The sequence below is a fragment of the Pezoporus occidentalis genome, unplaced genomic scaffold (assembly GCF_034315485.1).
Source record: "Pezoporus occidentalis ecotype Australia unplaced genomic scaffold, CSIRO_AGI_Poc_V1 ctg7, whole genome shotgun sequence".
Lineage (NCBI taxonomy): Eukaryota > Metazoa > Chordata > Aves > Psittaciformes > Psittacidae > Pezoporus > Pezoporus occidentalis.
The window spans coordinates 10000001-10018967 of record NW_026916052.1 but is presented as its reverse complement, the minus strand read 5'-3'; the positions used below and the strand labels follow the sequence as shown (position 1 = coordinate 10018967).

The window sequence follows — 18967 nt, the reverse complement described above, 5'->3', positions numbered from 1 at the left end:
GCATTTTTGCCGGGGGATAACCTGTACTTGGAAAGCTCAGTGAAAAAGGGTCAGATTAAAGAAAAAAGAAAAATAGAGAGATTATACAGCAAGACTGTTAAAGTGCAAGACAACTGACCTTGAAGATTTAAAATATTTTCTGCAGACAGAACATGGCATCACAAGGTCAATTTATATGTATGCTAATAAGGCAATCACCAGGTAAATCACAGTATTTCTGACTGCAATAGAAGAATGTAAATTTGAAATGATACTGGAGAGCTATATCAAAATGATAGGTACTTACATTACAATTGGAAGACCCATCAAATGTTGAGTAAGAACCATCAGGCCATTCAGTAGCATCTACAGTGCTCGATTGCCTGTGCTGGGCTTCATACTCCTTCAGCTGAAATTTGAAAAGACAGAGAGAAGCTTTTCCAGTGAGGAGAAGCTATCAGGCTACATTAAAATAGAAAGAGTTCATGTCCTTTCAGGATAGAAAGAGTTCAGTCCCCCGTTTCCCCCCCCCCCGGTATCATTGTGGAACTGAAAGAATCAGAACTTTTCACATTGCATGTCTCACTTGCTCAAAATAAATTAATTTGCTTTAGAACCAGTAGTTTTAATGATGACTTTTTTTCTTTCTTAAAAGGAAGTGATCTGTAAATAATGGATTTTGATGAAGTGTCACTGGCAAATATAAATTACACATCCCCATTTCAGAGGCACAGTTTACAGCAGACAGATTAAATCACAATAGCCTGCCAATTTCCTTCATAGAGAAAACTATCTGCAGCAATCACTAGGAACCATAATTCTAAAACAAAAGACCGTCTTTTCTGTTTCCCAATAAAAGGCTTAGGACAAAAAAAAAAAAATCAATCTTACTGGAGTCAAACTGTTGAAAGGATCATCAAGAACTGATGATACTAACAAAGTTGCAGCTAGTAGCTCAGACCACTAGAGGGAAACAGTACCAGTACATATATGTACCATACAGACTAGGTACAACCTTCCCTCCCCTCAAATTTTCAACAGCAGAGAAGTTAAAAGTATTCCCAATATTACTGCCTGGTAATTAAAAAATTTAGCTTTTCTTTTTTTTTTTCATTATATGACTCCCAGCAAAGTAATCTTCTCTTCAGATGATAACATAACTTTGTATTCTAGGATAATATATCTCAAGATTTAGTTTGTCAGTACCGAAATTTATTGGAGTGCCAACTCATGATCTAAATTGTGTTTTCTGCTCCTCTAATGGAGCCCATACAGAATACCCTGTGTTCCCTCACAGTCTTTGCCACAAGGGTACAAAATCAAATGTGGTGCAGAAACTTTAACACTGTTTTGGCTCCTGAACAATTAAATCTCAGCCCTATTGCTGCACAAATACAATAACTTACAGCTACTTTCCTTGTGGTTTATTAACATTTAGATTTCATAAAGAGACACTTGTGACAGCCACTGCACTTATCAAAAGATACATCCATGCTGATTTTAATGTCAAATGCCAAAAATATCTGACTATGTTTTCCTGAAGGCTATTAAAACAAGCTTCACCTTTTTTTGCTAAGAAACAAGCGGAATAAATTTTAACTTAAACGTTATTATTTTTTTTAAGTTTTAATTGCAGAAAAATGGAAGCCTTCAATCAAACTGCCTTTCAGCCATTAGCAGCAGGAAAATAAGAAATATACGTATTCTGAAACAAATAAGGCAAGCTCAGCAGAACTTGAAGCATTCCTTTTAGTACTAAGCAAGACTATGAACATATATGGTAAATAAAGGCTAGTACAGGTGAAATTCCTGTCCCTTAGTCGGCTTTTCTCTGATTAGCACTTTTTATTGCTAACCAAGAGAAGCAAATGCTTTTAGGGCTCGATTAATTTACCATGCACGGGACATCTATTTTTGGTTGAGCTAAATCTCATCCTTCCTCATAAACAAAGAAATTGCTATCTAATTTATGTTGCCTATGCAGGCTTTCTCCCCCTTCTTCTATGTTTTCTGAGCAAATGAAAACTCCAATCGGTATAGCCTACATCCTAAAACTTGTTTCTCAAGGAAACTGAAGTATATACATAATCATACCCTAGCAAGTGCTTCCTCAATGGTGATCATCTTCTCTTTGACCATCATCATGAGCTGGATCCGTTCTTCATCACTCATCGTGATCTCACTGGCCACGTACCCTACATCCTCTCCTGCAGCAAAAAGCACAGAGATAACAAGCACGTCTAAGAGGTCATGCACAGAGCAGGGTACTGGATTTTAGTGGATGCTCTGAAATATGGTTGCCATATGACTCTGTCTGGCCAAAAAACAGATGCTCCCCAGGGCAGGCTTATATGATGATTTCAAAGGACTGAATGATTTGGAAGTAATTGAGAAAAAAAAAAAAAAAGTAAATTAAGGCTAGAAAAGTCTACTTTGACACTGAAAGCAAGAGAACATGACAAGGAAAAGTAAAAAGTGATTGTCATCTACACAGTTATTGACCCTGAAAGACAAGAATCAAAACAGAAGGTGCTAAGAAAAGTCCTGCTCTCAGCCCTGAGGAATACTGTAGTCGCTGCCAGAGTGGATGGGAAGCCTTTTCAGGAATGGTGTTCTGGGCCCTTGTAGCTCTCTGCTGCAGACTGGCCATGTCCCCTTATCTATCCATGCTATCTAATCTAATCAGCTACTGTGCTGACATATGGTGCTGGATGTATTTGGGCTCTTACCACCAGGACCTCTCCTTTTGGCATTTGCTTGGCATGTCAGCATGGACAACTAGAACTTGCCTTGAGAGCAAGCAAGGACCCACATTTAACTGAGAATGTAAATGCACCCCTTTTCAACCTCCTAAGTAGGCTTCTGTCATCTTCCACTATCTGTCTGAACACAGACATAGTGATGTGGAGAAGCATCTATTTGCAACACAAGGATCTATCAGATACTCATGGGGAAATAGAAACTTTCTGTGTGAAGAGAAATACTTGAAGCAATGAACAGCTGCATCTTTTGGAGAAGAACTAGAGAAAGACACCTGACCGTTTAAGTGGCATTGATCCTACTTTGTATGAATCACCAGAGGCACTTTCACTACTCCTTTGTGTAGTGTCTTGTACAATGAGAGGCTGGATTCAAAGTAAGCAAATGCCAAAGAAAGGAGAAATGTCTAAGATCAAGCACTTCTCTCATCAAGGCAGGATCAGGAAAAAAAAAAAAAGGCATCTCGTCATTTACAGATATTACTTGTAAATATATATTAACTGCATCACTTAGTGCATGTGCTATTACTGACAGGACTGAAGGCATCCCAGCCTCATGTCTGCATGTCTGTAGTCTCACAAAATGTGACTCTTCTTTCTGAGCCCTGTCACAATGAACCAAAGCTGTCATACTCCCAGATATAACTGCCACACTGATGCAAATGAATTTTACCTGTTTGTGATGCTGGATCCTTCTATTTTATATGGATAGGTTGTGTGTCATAAAAACAGATTTACCTTTTGAAGTCTGCCTCATTAGTCCTTTCTGGTTCTTTCGGAAATTCTGCCAAAAAAACTTATTTTTCTTTTTCCAGTCTGCTTTCCCTAAAAGGAAAGTGGGGAGGGAGGGGGAGAGGAAAGGGAAAAAGAATTTCAGAAAGAAACATTAGTTAGTGAATGCTAGAAAATTTTCAAGCATTAAGCTGTATTTTCTATGTAAATACAAGAATAAAAATATTTTTTTTTTAATTTTTCTTGATGCATTCTGTACTAGAACTATGCTGATGTAGCTATTTCAGGGAAACACACATTCTGTTATAATTGCCAATGCATAGCATATAGAGGACTGAGATAAGCCAGTAACTTACATATTTTGAATTATAAACAAAAAATACTTCACATTCATTTTGATATCTGTTGATCTGTTAATGTCAAGTATGGAAGTGTTTTTGAAGTATTTTGTTGTTTATTCTCTTTAATTGAACCACAATTATGCAGCCTAAGCCACAACTCAGACAACTATTTTTCCAATATGTGTGTGCAGTATGCTTATCTATACAGAAAATAAATACTTTTATTCTATATACATATATATAAATGCACACACACAGAGGCACACATGTATGCACAAACACACACATTGTACTACTTGGCATGAGAAATCGTGTAAACCATCAACTATATCTGACTCTTTGTATGCCTGGACTGCGCAAGGTTGGATCTCCAAGTCCATTAATGTCAGATCTGCATATGGCTTGATGATCCAGCAGTAAATCATTTGTTCTAAAAAAGAAATAGTATCTGGCTCAATTTAGGGCATATAACTTCGTTTCATGAAATAACCAGGGCACATGCTATAAAGTTTATGCCACCTGCAAGAGAACATACTGTGCCTCATCTGGCAAAAAATGCTACTGATAAAACAGCTGCAACACCCCTCTGCTTTTGAAAAACTCAAAGGAACACGGTTTATACTGTGCCACTGAGTTTCAGCATGTGAATATAGTATTCTGGATCCTGCCCCAAAAGACCTAGTGCTGGATTTACTGACTCTGAAACACAGCTCAAGTATAGACTGTGTGGAAATGTCCTTAGGAAAACATTAAAAAGAAACAAAAAAACCCTCCCAGTTTTTCTTTTCCTCTCCAATGAAGAAAATAAAATTTGTCCAGAATTGTATCAGCTCAACTAATGTCAGGACAGCAGTATGAACTAGTTATAGTAAGTTTAAAAAAGAAAACAGTATCCCAAAAACTGAAAGACAATGGGAAACAAATGCATATTTAAGAATACAAAATGTTCAGAAATAAAGGAAAAGACTATGGCATGACAGGAACAAAAATAAAACCACCAGTTATTCACTGGTGGTGGCAATTTTCAGAATACAAAAATGAACAGGCTAGCAGTGATCTAACATGCCAACATTTGAAATTCAATACAAGTCAAAAGATGCATATTTACCACATGACAATGCTGGTTGGGCAGTCTCAGTGATCACTGAGACACCCAGCATCAAACTTCAAGCTGGTGAAACTCGTCTTCCCCACACACACAAATGCTGCTGGCTTTTGCCAGCATTGTGTTTACTCAGCTCTTCGCATCCCAGCACAAGCAAAACTCAAAACCTGTTTAAGTATTCCACAGGAGTATCTAATAAAATGAAATATACTGACCTACAGAGCCTTCTTCTGAACTTGATTTATGAATGGAGAGCCTAGGACAAAAAAGAGAAATGGACTTATTGATGCAGGCTTCTAGCATTTCATGGGAGCTGTCTGATTACAATAAATTATAGTTTCCAAACAACATATCATGAGCTGTTTTCTCTTCCCCTTTCTTCTCAACACAGCAAGTGGGAAACAAAAACTGAACCCACTGGTCTGGCTACAGTAACTGAGTTCCCCTCTTAACACATGCGTTTTTGTGACCCGTGTAGAAAAATACGTACCAGCAGAAACCTAAGGTTAAGGCAAAGCAGTCTAGGGATCTCCCAAAAAAACCTCCCACTTTTTCACATCTTTTTCCCCTTTCCACTTGTAAAACAGTAATATGGCTGCCTTAGAAACTGTAGCACTGGGTTGCTGTATTTGTGTAGCTGTACAATAGTTGTCAGCCTATTTGATTTTTATATGAACATGCTTTACAAATATGCACTCATTAACCTTTCAGAAGCTACTGTGTGGAACAGAGAAGGAAAGATTTAAAGACAAGGTACAGAAAGTTTGTGCAGACACTGTGAAGTGGGTCCACAGATGACTGGAGACACAGTTTTTTCCCTAGTCCCTCCTGTGTGCTTTCCCACAATTGTGTAACTCCCTTCCTCAAAAGCTAGCAGAAGAGACTTCTTTTAACAGAACATGGACTTTACAAACAACCCACTAAAACAGTAAGTGAATCTTTTGTTCTTGGTCTTTATATTCATTGAACCAGTTTTCCATAATGGATTCCACCTCAGTGCCAACAGTTCATTGTGGGATCTCTGATGAGACAACATCACCCCGCTTCATTGCCTTTTTTTTCTCTTGTCTGTATAAAAGGAAGCTAATAGAAGTTACCAAATCTTGTGCTATTCTTTGAAGCCTTCCTATGGGAATCGCTGTTTAACCATGCTGTGCCAAGCCTGTGAAACAACTTCTGCCAGCTTCAATGGCTTTGCTGGAGGTTTCAAGTGCAAAGCATTACTGCAGTGCCTTTGCCAAGCGACCGGCCCCGCAACATGACAATGCCCTATTGTGCTGTGATTGTACTGCAGCCATGCAGAGTGGAAACATGCGTACCCCAGCATACCAAGAAGACCTCAAGCTAAACCGTTCTTTGAATGAGACCACATAATAACACACACATGCCATACTCCTGTTACTGTCCACAGTGCTGCACAGGCCCCTTGCGTTTTCTTAGACCCCCAGAAGAGGGCAATGAAGAGTTTTTGATCAATTCAGTAAAGCACTTGAAGGAAAATGTTAGTTCAGTTCAGAAGATGCAAGCAATTACTGGCCAACGTTTTGTAAGCATGAAAAACATGCTCACCAGTTTGCAAAGACATCATTAAAGGGGAAGTGAGACAGTATGAAGTTTCAGTTTGATTTACTAATTCATCTAGACAAGGAGGGTTTGGCACAGCGTCGCTCTGAAATGTAATCCCCTTCAACCTCAGACTGATTAGAAATTTAATCCACTATAAACTGCAAACTAATTGAAGCAACCAAATTTCAGATCTGTAGTGCACAAGCGGAGGGAGATTTTTTCTGTTTTTCTTACCCTTGAAGGGGAAAAGTTAATGATATAAGTGGTATGTCACCAAATGCTTAGTTTTTAAGAAGCCTGAATGACAGATGCAGGAGAAAAACACAAACCCCATGCTTTCTGGGTAGAAACTCCAGCAAAGGCAAAATTTGAAGACTTTCAACAAGTCCAGGACTTCATCCAGACACTCAACAGTAAAATTGTCAGCAAGTATTTTTCTAAATAAAGGTAAATCAGATAAAAATTATGTGGACTTGTATATGGAGACAACCAAGTTAAAGCCAAAGTCTGTTGGAGGCGACAAAATGAATCCACTACATGTTCTGCACCTCATCATAGACCTCAATCAGTTATTTTGTTTATCTTTAATGAATTCAGTATCCATTAAATGCACCAAATCACCATCCTGAGAAAATTATGTGTTAATGATCAGAATTCTCTCTCAGTAGTGAAATCAGACTCAAAGCAAAGAAGCAGTGTCTTGTGTTCTTTAGCTTCTAAACCCATTTTAATCCCTTTCTCCTTTCACACAGTTGCCAATGACAATACAAGTAAGTAGCAGGTGTAATGGCAATGTTTGTGATGTGGACATCTGTTCACTGGGAATTAGCCTGAGGCCACCAACTCATCACATACTGGCCTCCAAAGATGGGGAAGAGCAGTAGGAGCAAACTTCTGACATGCCTGAGGTAAAGTGGGTGAGAAGAAAAGGATCCACAGCAAGCAGACCACCTTCTCATTTATAACTGATTTAAGAACTATGCTGAGTTTCATCAGAGTATGCAAATTTCAATTATCATTTCATGCATTCCCTGAAGAGGAAATCTTCCATGCCTGGGATGACCTTGAAAATGCTAACAGCTGGTCTGAAGAGATGGAAATGCCAACAAAACTTACCACATAGAGCCTGATATGGCACTTGCTTTTTAGTTCCACCAAACAACTCTGATGCTTAAAAGTCCTCAGTAAAATCAATCAAGCATTTACTTCCTAGATGACTGGTGAAAAATTCCAGAGTATCTCAGAGTTGCTGTATGTTTGATTTGCCAATTACGCTCCCTTACTCTGTTAAATTTGCAGCTCCTCTGTGAACGTGCACTGAAAGTGATTTGTGTTCTTCCATTCATAGACTGATAACTTGCACTGAAAGTTAATGATGCAGTGACACTTGGCAGAAGTTTCAGCACTGCGTGTCTGAAAGGGAGCCAAATGCCATTATTCCACCACAGAGGCCTTCATTTTTGTTGTAGTCTGATGTACAACTTCATTAGCAAGCTTTCAGATGAAATGTACTCTGTCACAGCATATAGCGTAAGAAACGTATGGGTATATGTTCAGACAAGAAGGAAGATTTATGGCCAGAGGGGAGGAGTACTTTCTTATCAAACCATAATCTCTGTAAGTGTGCTGCAGAATGGGTCAAAACTTTAATCCATTAATCTCACAAATTAAAACCCATCTCTAGGCTGACACTTTGGGCTTCTTGGAGACAAACTGCTGAAATTAAAAAATGGGGCGGGGGGGGGAGCGAAGTGTAGAAGATAGTCTAAAAACAGAGCTACTTTTGGGAGTAAGCAAATATTACTGCCTTAGAGAGATGATGGGTTTCAGTGGGTTTAGTAAATTACATCAGACCACTCAGTGATCAGTAACACAAAATTTAGTAGCAACATCCAGAGTGAAGACCAGGAAACCAGCTGCTTAGAAAGACAGGCTTAACAAAAATGAGTGTACACTCAACACTAAAACATGCAAGTACACGAACAGGACTCACACAGAAGTCAGTCTTTCAAACACTGGAGTTTACAAATGACAGAGTATCTGGGGATACACTGAGTGAAAAAGGATGACTGAGATAAAAACCAACATGTTAATCCTAAAAGGCATAAGGATGGGAAATTCCAATGGCAGTACAAAGCATGAATACATATAGGAATAGCTGTACAACTGTCATTACTCAGGCTCAAGAAAGATGAATTCAAACCTGAAGCAGTAAAGAGAAAAACTGCTGGAATAGTCAGGGAACCAGACAGCTTATTTTACAAGAGAAAGCTAGAAAAGCTGTGCCTGTTCAGTCTGTCAAAATTGAAAGCTTCAAAATTACTGCCTATTACTAAATCAGGAACAGGAACAAGTAGACGTAAGCTGGATTAAAAAAAAAAAGGATTTAATATGTTCTAACTATTTGGACAAGCTTCCAACAGTAGGTAGAGAAAGGGAGGGCAGCTTTACAAACAAACTGCTTTTAAGAGGGTTATTGAAAGATAGACATCAGACCAGAAGTCTTTGACAAGACCTGGACATGATGACTGCCTCTGGAGGGCACTTCTGTCTTTTCTTTTGCAGCCTGTGGGTTTGTATGAACAATGGCAAAGCCAGGCATCCAAAACAGTCTTTAATTCTATCTTTCTATAAAAGTGCTACAGTGGGGATGACCTTGCGATATACTTAAGCAATCCCTTCCATTTATATATTAGCCCTTGAATCCTGGAGATGGGCTCTAAAACATGGAGTGCAAAGAAGAACCAGTGCACACATTTGCATCACAAGCCAATTGAGTGTATCCGATTATTAAGACATGTTTTAACTAGGCTGCATTGAACTATTAGGCTACAGCTTTCCCTGTTAACTCTGGACTGATTCTGATCTCAGACAGAAAACACTGGGGCTTATCTCACATACAGAGCAGTTCAGTTTACAAGGGGCACAGTCATATGTGCCCCGAGATGTGAATGTGCTGGTACACCCCTGAACTGGGAAAGGAAACAAATGACACCATGTGCTGCTTTCATGAATGTGCCTGCTGATTTTTGAAAGCTCATTATTCTCCAAACAGAACAAACACGGGAACTGAAAATGACGGGATTTCTGATGGGTTTTTGTTTCAACACTAAGTATTTTAAATGCAGATGTGCTTTAACACATGGCCACATATCATTTATGGACCATAAAATCCACAGGTCCATAGCACCATCTGATAATGAAACCACAACTATTATGATCTTCAACAAACTGATAGTGGCCCTCTTATTCCTTCCCAATCACTATTTATAACCCATTGAGGAAAATGCTTGGGATGGGATTTTCAATCTATAAATATTATGCACATTCATAGTGGTGAATAAACTGATGCAAAAGTCCATGCTGGCTCTGCTGCAAAGCCATTTGGTTATCCATGTGCATTAGAAATGGCCCAGTTGCATAATTAGTATGAAAAACTGACAGACTTGTAACTGCTCCTGACTGAATACAAGACAATTTATCTAACGGAAGCTGGCACAGAGAAGAAAACAGGCCTTTGGTATTTTTATCAAATTTGCATGAACCTGAAGAGAAAGCAGGCCTGCAAGGCTCTGACCTTGCTGGCACCAGTGTGAGAAAGGGATGGGAAGTAAAGATGTTTCATTCAATTATCTTCTCATTAGGTTTCCATAGCAATGGCTCTTTAACCAGGTCAAAACTTTCTCAGTGGAAACCAACACTGAGGTACTTGTGGGCCATGTGTGCATACATGTATTTTCTACCACCACCAGAATGGAACCCACCATGTCAGTCTCACAGGCTTGGTCGGGTGACTGGCAGCAGGCAGATGGGGCTACATCACGTATTTAGTAACTGACTGGTTGGTCCCAGCCAGGAGGCAGACAATTGCCAGCTGAAAACTCTTCAACAGCAAAGAGCAGGGCCCAACACACTGCACACAACGCACCCCTGCTCTGCATGCATTGCTCACTGTGTCGACTAGCTGCGACAAGTTGGACTTTCTCGTGAAAGGCGCCCTTCATGCTTCCTCGTACAAAATTACCAGGCTTGGAATCTTCTTCCAGCTGCTCAAAGGCACACTGGTTTCCCTTCTCACGTGTCCAGGCAGCGTTTGGCTGTCCTCTCACTCCCATTGTGTGGGTTATTGTGGGAGTTTCCTGCCCTACTTCTCTTGAGAAGGCTGTTTAAAGGCAGCATGAATAATTTGGCTTTGACCAAATCAGGCTTCAAACAAGTGAAAACACGGCTGTACACATTCACTGATTCTTTCTGATTTATGCAAGCACTGGGTAAAAAAAAGTATCTTAAACACAGACATCTCAAGAGCAAGCTCTTATTTTTCTTCCAATATTCCCTTCCATTTTCAACTACTCAAAGGAAACAATTTATTCGGTTAGTACTTAAGTGCGGACTTTAGCATCCTCAGTTTGGGGGATCCGTTTGTTTTCTACTTTCTTGTTCTCATTTTCTGCCCCCTCTCTGCCTCATGTCCTCTGTCAGCCCCATGCTCCTACTTCTTTGCAGATGAGCTTACAAATACCTGCCAAAGTTAATTTGGACACCTTGAGAAGTTGCCAGAATCAAACACGATAGAATTTAAGCACCCCATCCATGACCTGGAGGGATGATTTAATAACCTCCTACATTCAAACCTGGACCTGCAGTTTGGATGCTGCAGGGGAAGAGGATTAGCAAATCTAGTGTTAAAATTATGGCAAACACCAGTAAATCAGTGTGCCAAAGGGGGCAGAATTGAGGCTTGCATAAAACCTTGGCAAAACGAAACCTGTTTTTAAAGAGACTGCTGCTTCCACTGAAAATCACTGTGGAACATGGGAACATTGAACTGTAGGGACTCTTATAGCCTTAGGGTGATTTGGAGTTCAAGTTTATACCACAGGACAGTGACTGACTATACTACAGCATGTCCATTGCAGAAAATCCTTAAAAACAGATTCAGCCAACAGTCCCTCCTGCAGAGACAACAGCGTGCAGATAGCAGCCACTCATATTCTGGCCTCACTGGTTGCCTGTTAACAACCTCAGAGAAAGCTGTAATGCCCAAGCAGCCTACAACTCCTCCTCTGATATTCCCAACAAGTAATCAGAGATCTGCCAAACTGCACAAACTCGGCATGTGAGGGGCTCAGTTTAAGATGTACGTCCTGCATGCACAGAGAGGATGACAGAGACATTCACTTGTGGGAGCAGCTGAATCAGAGAGCTGAGGACACAGCTGCCAGAGGCACAGCAGCTTCCCCATGCTAGTGGAATGCAAAGCCCCTGAGCAATGCTACCCTGTGCTGCCAGCACCCCACATGTGCGTGCTCTTCAGCAACTTCCGTTTGACAAGTCTGTTTCTGCTCAGCTCCCTGCTCTGGCAGAGTCTGGGATTTAGGTCCTGAGGATCACAGGGTTGAGAATGCTTAAACTGTGCTGTGCCGCAGGCTGAGGAGTACAGCCGGATGAATTGTGGCACTTAATATGAAATACGATCATTTACTTGGTCAGGAGCATGCTTGAGTGGAACAGAGCAAGAAACAGCAGGTAATTCACACAGGAGGTGTCAATTCATAATACTGACTTCCACATGAAGGTGGTAGGAATGCCTGCGAAACACCAGACACAGCTATAGTCCTGTTACCTCATAAGGCTTGTTTTGTCCTTCCTTTCTCTAGCAGCTGCAAAGAAAAATGAGTATACAGGGGTGACTGTCTCCCATCCTATCTGTATGCAGTGCTCTTGGGTCTCACCCACTTCCACCTCTTTCCAGGCAGTTCTCTGATACACCACATTTGAAACTTGCCCAGAGACTGCTGGAGCAAATAGTGGCAGCAAAGAGATCTATTTCCCAAGAAGGAAAACACACAACTTCCCCTCTGCAACATCCCCAGTTCTAAAAACAGGATGAGAGTCAGGATGCAGAAGCATAAGTTCAGGGGACTGGGTTTAACCTGGATTTCCTGGCAAACATGCAAAGCTCATCAGTCTGTCATGTAGACTTGAATGGTCAAAAATGGGAACAGGCTAAAAGCTGGATTACATTGTTTTAAATGCTCTATTTACAATTATGAGAAAACCGTCTCAGTCCCCTGCCTGAGTAAACATCCTTGGGGTGTTGCCATCTCTTGGAAATAATAGGGATTGTATATATAATACATCCCAGAATCAACATGGTATGGGCCTAAAGAACCCATACTAACTCCTAAGAACACATTTACCATGTATTTGTTACACTGATAATTCTTCTAGCAAATTAGAAGTCAGTGTGTCTATATAGGAACACCTGCAGCCCTGAGGAGATTTTTGTTTAAAACGAATACTATCAGTGTTAAAGATGCTGTTGCCACTTCAGTGAAGGCCCACTGAGAATCTGCAAAGTTACACCAGCACCATAACTGACAGCAAGACCGCAGTTTAAATGACAGGAATCTTGAAAAGGGCAGAGGGAAATTAAATTTATTAAGAGAAGAAAGCTACAAACGTCTCATTCCATACTTTGTGTTTTTTGCTAAATATTATGTGATTCAGAAGCCTGACCAACTGTTTCAATTTACAGAAGCAACTCCAGTATGGCCAAAAAAAAAAAAAAAAAAAAAAAAGAAATCACAGATTGTGAGGCAAAGCTTGAACAAACATGACTTTGTTTTCTGTTGTTTACGAATAGCTTTTCAGGCCACATCAGTACCCTTGCTGTTATTCATATAAATCTTAGAGGCCTCTGCTACAGGGAAGATTTCTCTCCCTTTGTCAGAATCAATTGAATGAAAACCATCTTTGGTAGTGCATTTATAATGCATAGACCAGGTTCACATCTGCAGTATTTTGTAGCTTCATCTAAATTGACAGGAACAGTGTTGTCAGCAGTAGAGGAAGGTAGTATTGCTCCAAATGCCGTTTGGGGGAACAATGACTTGGAGTGACAAGCAACTCTTCCCTTCAGGCTTGTTTAACCCCTTTTGCCTCCTTCCAGGCACTACAGCTGCTCTTCTGTGTTAGAGTGTATCGCCCACTAGGCAGATACTTGTTGAGCAACTTGCTGGATTGAGGGCAGCAACTAATTTCTCACTGACTTTGAATAGACTGGGCAGAAGGGTTAGTTAGAAAGACTCAAGGCAAGACTGAACATACACTGCTTGTCCACACAAACAGGGTTTTTTCCTACCACAAAGCACCAAGGCTAATCTGTTTTCAGTGTGGCGTACAGTGAAGGCTGTCAGGCCCTCTCTTCAGTTGGGCACCACAGAAAAGGAAAAATCAAAGCAGGTTAAAACAAACATAGCTTCTTCCAGAATCCCTCAAAGGCTCTTTCTGTCTGGAATCTCTCAAATCTGGCAAAATTAAACAACTATCCAGGTGTGTTATTTTAGAACTTTAGACCTTGGTAGTGTTAAGCTGCAGGGTGTGCAGGCAGCTACAATGGGCAAGGGAGCTACCAAGAGCAACCAAGTATCCAGCCTGCCACTTGCCCTCTCCTCCCTGTCCCAGCCTCGGTTTTACTGCTTTTACTTTCTGAAGCAACCCACTCAGAACATCAAACCAGAAACAACGCGCTTCTCCTTACCATGAGAAAATGTATTTTCAATATGCAGACATGCAAGTTTTCTTGGGCAAGCTCTTACTCAGGTTTTGGAAGAGTACTCACAACAACAGATTTTTTCAGCTCCTGAAAACCTGGATGGCTATTTTGGGATAAATCTTTCCTTTTGCCCCCTGATCTCTTTGTGAATATCAGAAACTAATGCACATCTGCACTCCAGTTTGGCAAACTGGAGTCTTCTCGTAACAAAATAAGTTTTGTAAAAGGTTTACCCTGGATCTGTCATACAGCATGAGAGGGCTGCAAAAGCAGCAAAAGGACAAGCTTTCCTGTCTTGTAGCATGCCCACGCAGCATATTCAGACTAAAGCCATAAACTAAACACTGAATTCAAACCAACCCCCTAGGGCCAACACACTGCCCTCCCCTGAAAACCATTAAATTCAACATGGTAGTAGCAAGTACAGATGTATCAGATATACTTGATGTGGTCATTTTGTGCGGATCAATTTTATAAACTCTGCCTTCCTGGAAGAGGCATTCCCCTGACAAGTTGGCTCTTCAAGCTACAGGGATGAGTCCAGCATTGACATGCAGGCTGCCACTAATAAGCACAGGCCTGTATAATTTCAGTTTTGAATAATCTGTATGATGTTGAGTAGATATCATCAATTATTTCCAACAGCTTGTACCCTTGTTTCCTGTTGCACAAATATTTTATACAACCTGCCCTGCACCAGTTTCACATATATGATCAGGCTCATCACCTACACCCTTCAACTGACAGACAAATCCTCAAACATGACACTTCAATTCTGGAAAGGTTCAAAAATCACAGGTCCCTTCCAGCTGAAGTAAGATAACAAGGTTGATTTCCTTTTGGTGAGGTAAATGGGCTCTCTCAGAGCAGGGTTGTTCAGAATATGTTTTTGTAAGACAGTGTCTTCTCACTCAGTTATTTACGGTATAACACCTACACAGACACACAATTTAGGAAGCTGGCTAGAACCTGCAAGAGGAGTTTATTCCCAGTTGTGTGCTGGCCTACTGTGAGATCTTTATCGCATTATTACCTGAGGAGGGATGATGACATTTACCCATGGGGAAGTGCTTTGAGACTGAGAGAAAAGTATTATGATTATAGGATAACCTTAGAGGCTTACTCCCCAGAATACAGTTCTTATAATGCTCCCCATCCACTTGGCACTTCTGATCTCATTAGAATTTTATATAGGGAGTTATCCTTGTTTCAATACCTGAAGCACCGCTTTTAAACTCTAAGCCTTCTAGGCTTTCAATGTTAACAGCATGTAATATGGGTCCCGTGATGGTGCCCACGGTAAAACCCACCTTATCTGTCCTCAGATGTTTTGAAAAGGATCATCTACCTCAAGCAAACCATCACTGTTTCCTCTGACTAAGGAAGGAACCTCTGAAAGATAATTTAATGCCTTCCAAGATCTTCAGCATGAGCCAGCTTTCAGACAATCCCACAGGAAGCCCTTAAGCAGCCGTTCCCTACCATACAATTGACTCCTACATGGCTGGCACTCAGGTGAGTCCCATACTTGAGTGCCCATATTGAGGTAGCACCCACCACAGCTACATCTGGGACTGACACTCCCTCTATTTAACTAGCAACAGCAAGGGCAGCAATTTCTTACCGCCCTTTACCTATTGCCATCCAGTGTTGAATCACCAGAAGATATGAAAATGTGGGACTATAAAACCTTATAAAAGCGTGTCACATCATGACTGAATTCCACATACTCCCTCTGAACCAGTCCAGCTGGCACTACCCCATGAAGTGCAGACAATTGGAAATGCAGTGTCAGTTGTCTTCATGCACTGCTGCACGTTGCTCTTAGCAGTAGGGATCCAAGATCCTGGGATCAAAGGAAGAAGGCGCAGAAAACAAGCACACACATTGCAGCAGGAGGTGACAGTAAACAGAAATCCTCTCAGTCCTCATAGAGAGATTTTTATGAAGGACTACTAAAATTAAAGCTCCTTTTAACTTGGTCCTAAATACTTCATTCCCCTGGCATCTTCTTCAAAAGAACAGCTACAAGCCCAGGAGTGCACAGGAAAAGGAAAGTGATTTAAGTCTGTAACTCTCCCTTCCCCTGGCCTATCTTTTTTTGGCTCCATTTAGGTCTAGTCACAGAAATTATTTCTTAAGCAGGCTTAATTTGCAGAGAATGTGAGATCAGGAATGTTGCTCAAAAATGACTACCAGCCATCTTGGTGAATGCACATCCCAAGCTCACACAGAGGGGAGAAAAGCTAACTCCCTTGATTTAAACCCCCAAAACAACAAAAGGCCAAAAAGAGAATGAGATAAGGAACAGGTTCCAAAACCGGTTTCATTAATAGCTGCTTGATCTGAAATCACGAAACACCAATACAATCTAAAAGGAGTTTACTTGAGGGAGAAAGAAAATGTATCAAATTTCCCCTCCCCTTCTAGGACTTCACTTACTTTCTTTCAGTGTCAGGTGTTGATGCGGTACTGCTGAGACCAAGTGACTCCTGCAAGATAAGGCACCCAGCAGTGAGAGCAGGCAAAAGAGCAGCCTTTATCCATTTTATGCAGAATATCAAATTGAAGAACAAACAAACAAAAACGGATTATCAAAATCAAACTGTGTACCTCAATCTGGGATCGCAGCTGTAAAGATGTGGGACTGGCATCAGGTTTCTCCTAAAACAGAACAAATGCCTGGTTAATGAAATATCCAAATGTTAAACAGAAGACATCTGCAGGAGAGAAAAAAAGTATATGAGACAGGGTACCACAACCTAGGACTACTTCTAATATTCAAATGAGAAACATTGAACTCTCCAGAAGGAAATACTTTCAGGATAAATTTTGAAATACTCCAATAAAACAGGTAATTCCATCCGTATCACTGGAGAACGGTATAAGGTAAAACTGCCAGACTGAATGAGACAAGACAAAATAGAGGAATGTATTATTTTCACTAGGTCATCACAAAATTTGTTAGATAACATCAAGTGCAATTCCCATAATTTACCTTCAGGAAGAACACACAGGAAAAATCTGACATAAAAAGGGCATTCTCTGAGCTAAGAATACTGAGAGGATTCAGACACATGTCAGCAAGGCCAGTTTCTCACACAGAAATTTGTCAACAGGATAGAGTTTAAATCATCTTCCTTCAAACATCTAGGATATAACCATCTACTCCAGGACTTGGTTATCCAGGTTCCCTTTGCAGTCAATGTAGAGACAGGAACTCTTACAGAACAACTCACCCGATGGGTTTCAGCTGCCTCAAGTTAGATGAGGCAAGTCCCACTGGTATCTAATTTAAGACTGCAAGCCAGCTGCCTAAAAGGCACATACTACTAACAAGTCCAGCTGAAGCCAATGGGAAAACTCCAATTTGAATGGAGGAAGAAATCATAGCTGTCAGTACACTTTGCTGGTTGATCTGCATGTGAAACTACAGGGGAATCTACTTATGGCTATTTTATTCTCAGCCAGTCCTACCTCTAGTGTGAAGTTACTGCAAGTGAGTACTGTAACCAAAAAGCCATCGTAGCTGAGAAAGCAACCACAGTAGCATACACACTTTAAAAAGGAAAAAAAAAGGACATGAATTTATTCCTCAGTATTGGAGGTCTTTCGGTTCATGCATTCCTCAGCCTACATGTAAATCTCTTATCTCTGTGAAATTGTACTTCCTACGCCCTTTGTTTACAAAAAGGGTGACAAAATGTTCTTAAGATTTAAAAGAAAATTAGACACGATTTTCTGGAAATGAAGCCTTTTAATACTAAACAGGAAATCAGCACTCACTGCTATGAAGCAGTGTTGGATTAGCCCGCCCAGAATGCCTACAAGACCTAGAGTAGAGAGGAACCCACCCTGTCATCACCGGACTGACTCAGCTTGCATTGCTGGCCACAGCAGCCAGGAGGGCACAGGACAGCTCGCAGCCATGCGCTTGCTAGTATTTGAGGTTGACACAGGGTCAGTGCCCTACTGGGGGATTTTGCCTGAGCATGCATTGTCTGTGTATCTGATTTTGCTGATTTTATAGCACAAAAAGGGAAATTAAGTCCTTGAGAGGAAGCCAGATTGAAAAGCTGACCACATTCACTTACTGACAAATCCAACAGCACTCCTCTAGTCAAGCAGAAGCTGGACCAAGCCCAGTGAAATTCCACAGATGCTCACAGATCAGTTCTACTGTGGCTTCTGAAATTATTAAACAAAGCTACATCTGAAAGATAGCCAGAACACTGAGGGTCTTTTAGAGTTTGCTTTATTTTGAAAGCAATCGTACTTCCCAGAGACCTCCACCAGCTACATTTTAAGCTTCTGCAGTGCTTCTGGAGAAGGTGAAGAGTAGCCCCTGTGCAGAGACAGCACAGGTATGCAGTGTGCAGTGGAAACTGCCTACAAGTCACTAGGTATGGGCCACAGGTCAGGATAAAGACATAAAAAAGACCTATACCTGTGGCAACCACTTCAGCAAGTGTTTGAAGGAATTAACCATCTCAGTGAGTTTCTAGTGGTACAGGTTAGTAAAAGTTCCATTTTGAGTCTCAAACCACAACCTCTGAACCATCCCCTTAGCCGTTTCATTGAAGAGTGAAGCCTTTCTGCTCCATTACTCCTGCACATTCAAGCCCCAGCTGACACATGCTACATGATAACATCCTGCAGCAGCAGCAGAAAAATTCTGGATCAAGAAAATGAGCTATGTGGGAAAAATAGTTTAAAAAAATGGCACTTCAAGCAATAGATACTTCTACACATGAAATAATGGTGAAAGTGTCTCAGTGCCTCAGACAGCAGTATAGATGTAGGTAAACACTTAGCTTAACTACTGATGAAAAGCAGTTTCAGAGAACACACTGCTACAACACTCTTATGTCTGCTTTTAGTATTACATAGGAAGGAAAAGTCATGCCTCTCAGTTTGTTGCAAA

General features: G+C 40.8%; 1 protein-coding gene across 7 annotated transcripts in view; it reads right to left on the bottom strand.

Annotated features, from left to right (window-relative positions):
- The window catches only part of LOC134175569 (SAM and SH3 domain-containing protein 1-like), a 540237-nt gene that overhangs the window by 47617 nt on the left and 473653 nt on the right, over positions 1–18967 (bottom strand). For 6 of the 7 annotated variants that reach the window (XM_062641663.1, XM_062641662.1, XM_062641661.1 and 3 more), the window contains 6 exons: positions 16657–16707; positions 16486–16535; positions 5132–5172; positions 3477–3563; positions 2074–2186; positions 287–388 (listed from right to left, as the gene is read on the bottom strand). In XM_062641663.1, coding sequence (XP_062497647.1) covers positions 287–388; positions 2074–2186; positions 3477–3563; positions 5132–5172; positions 16486–16535; positions 16657–16707 — 444 coding nt within the window. The remainder of the gene's footprint in view (positions 1–286; positions 389–2073; positions 2187–3476; positions 3564–5131; positions 5173–16485; positions 16536–16656; positions 16708–18967) is intronic. The other variant, XM_062641664.1, reaches the window with a different exon arrangement.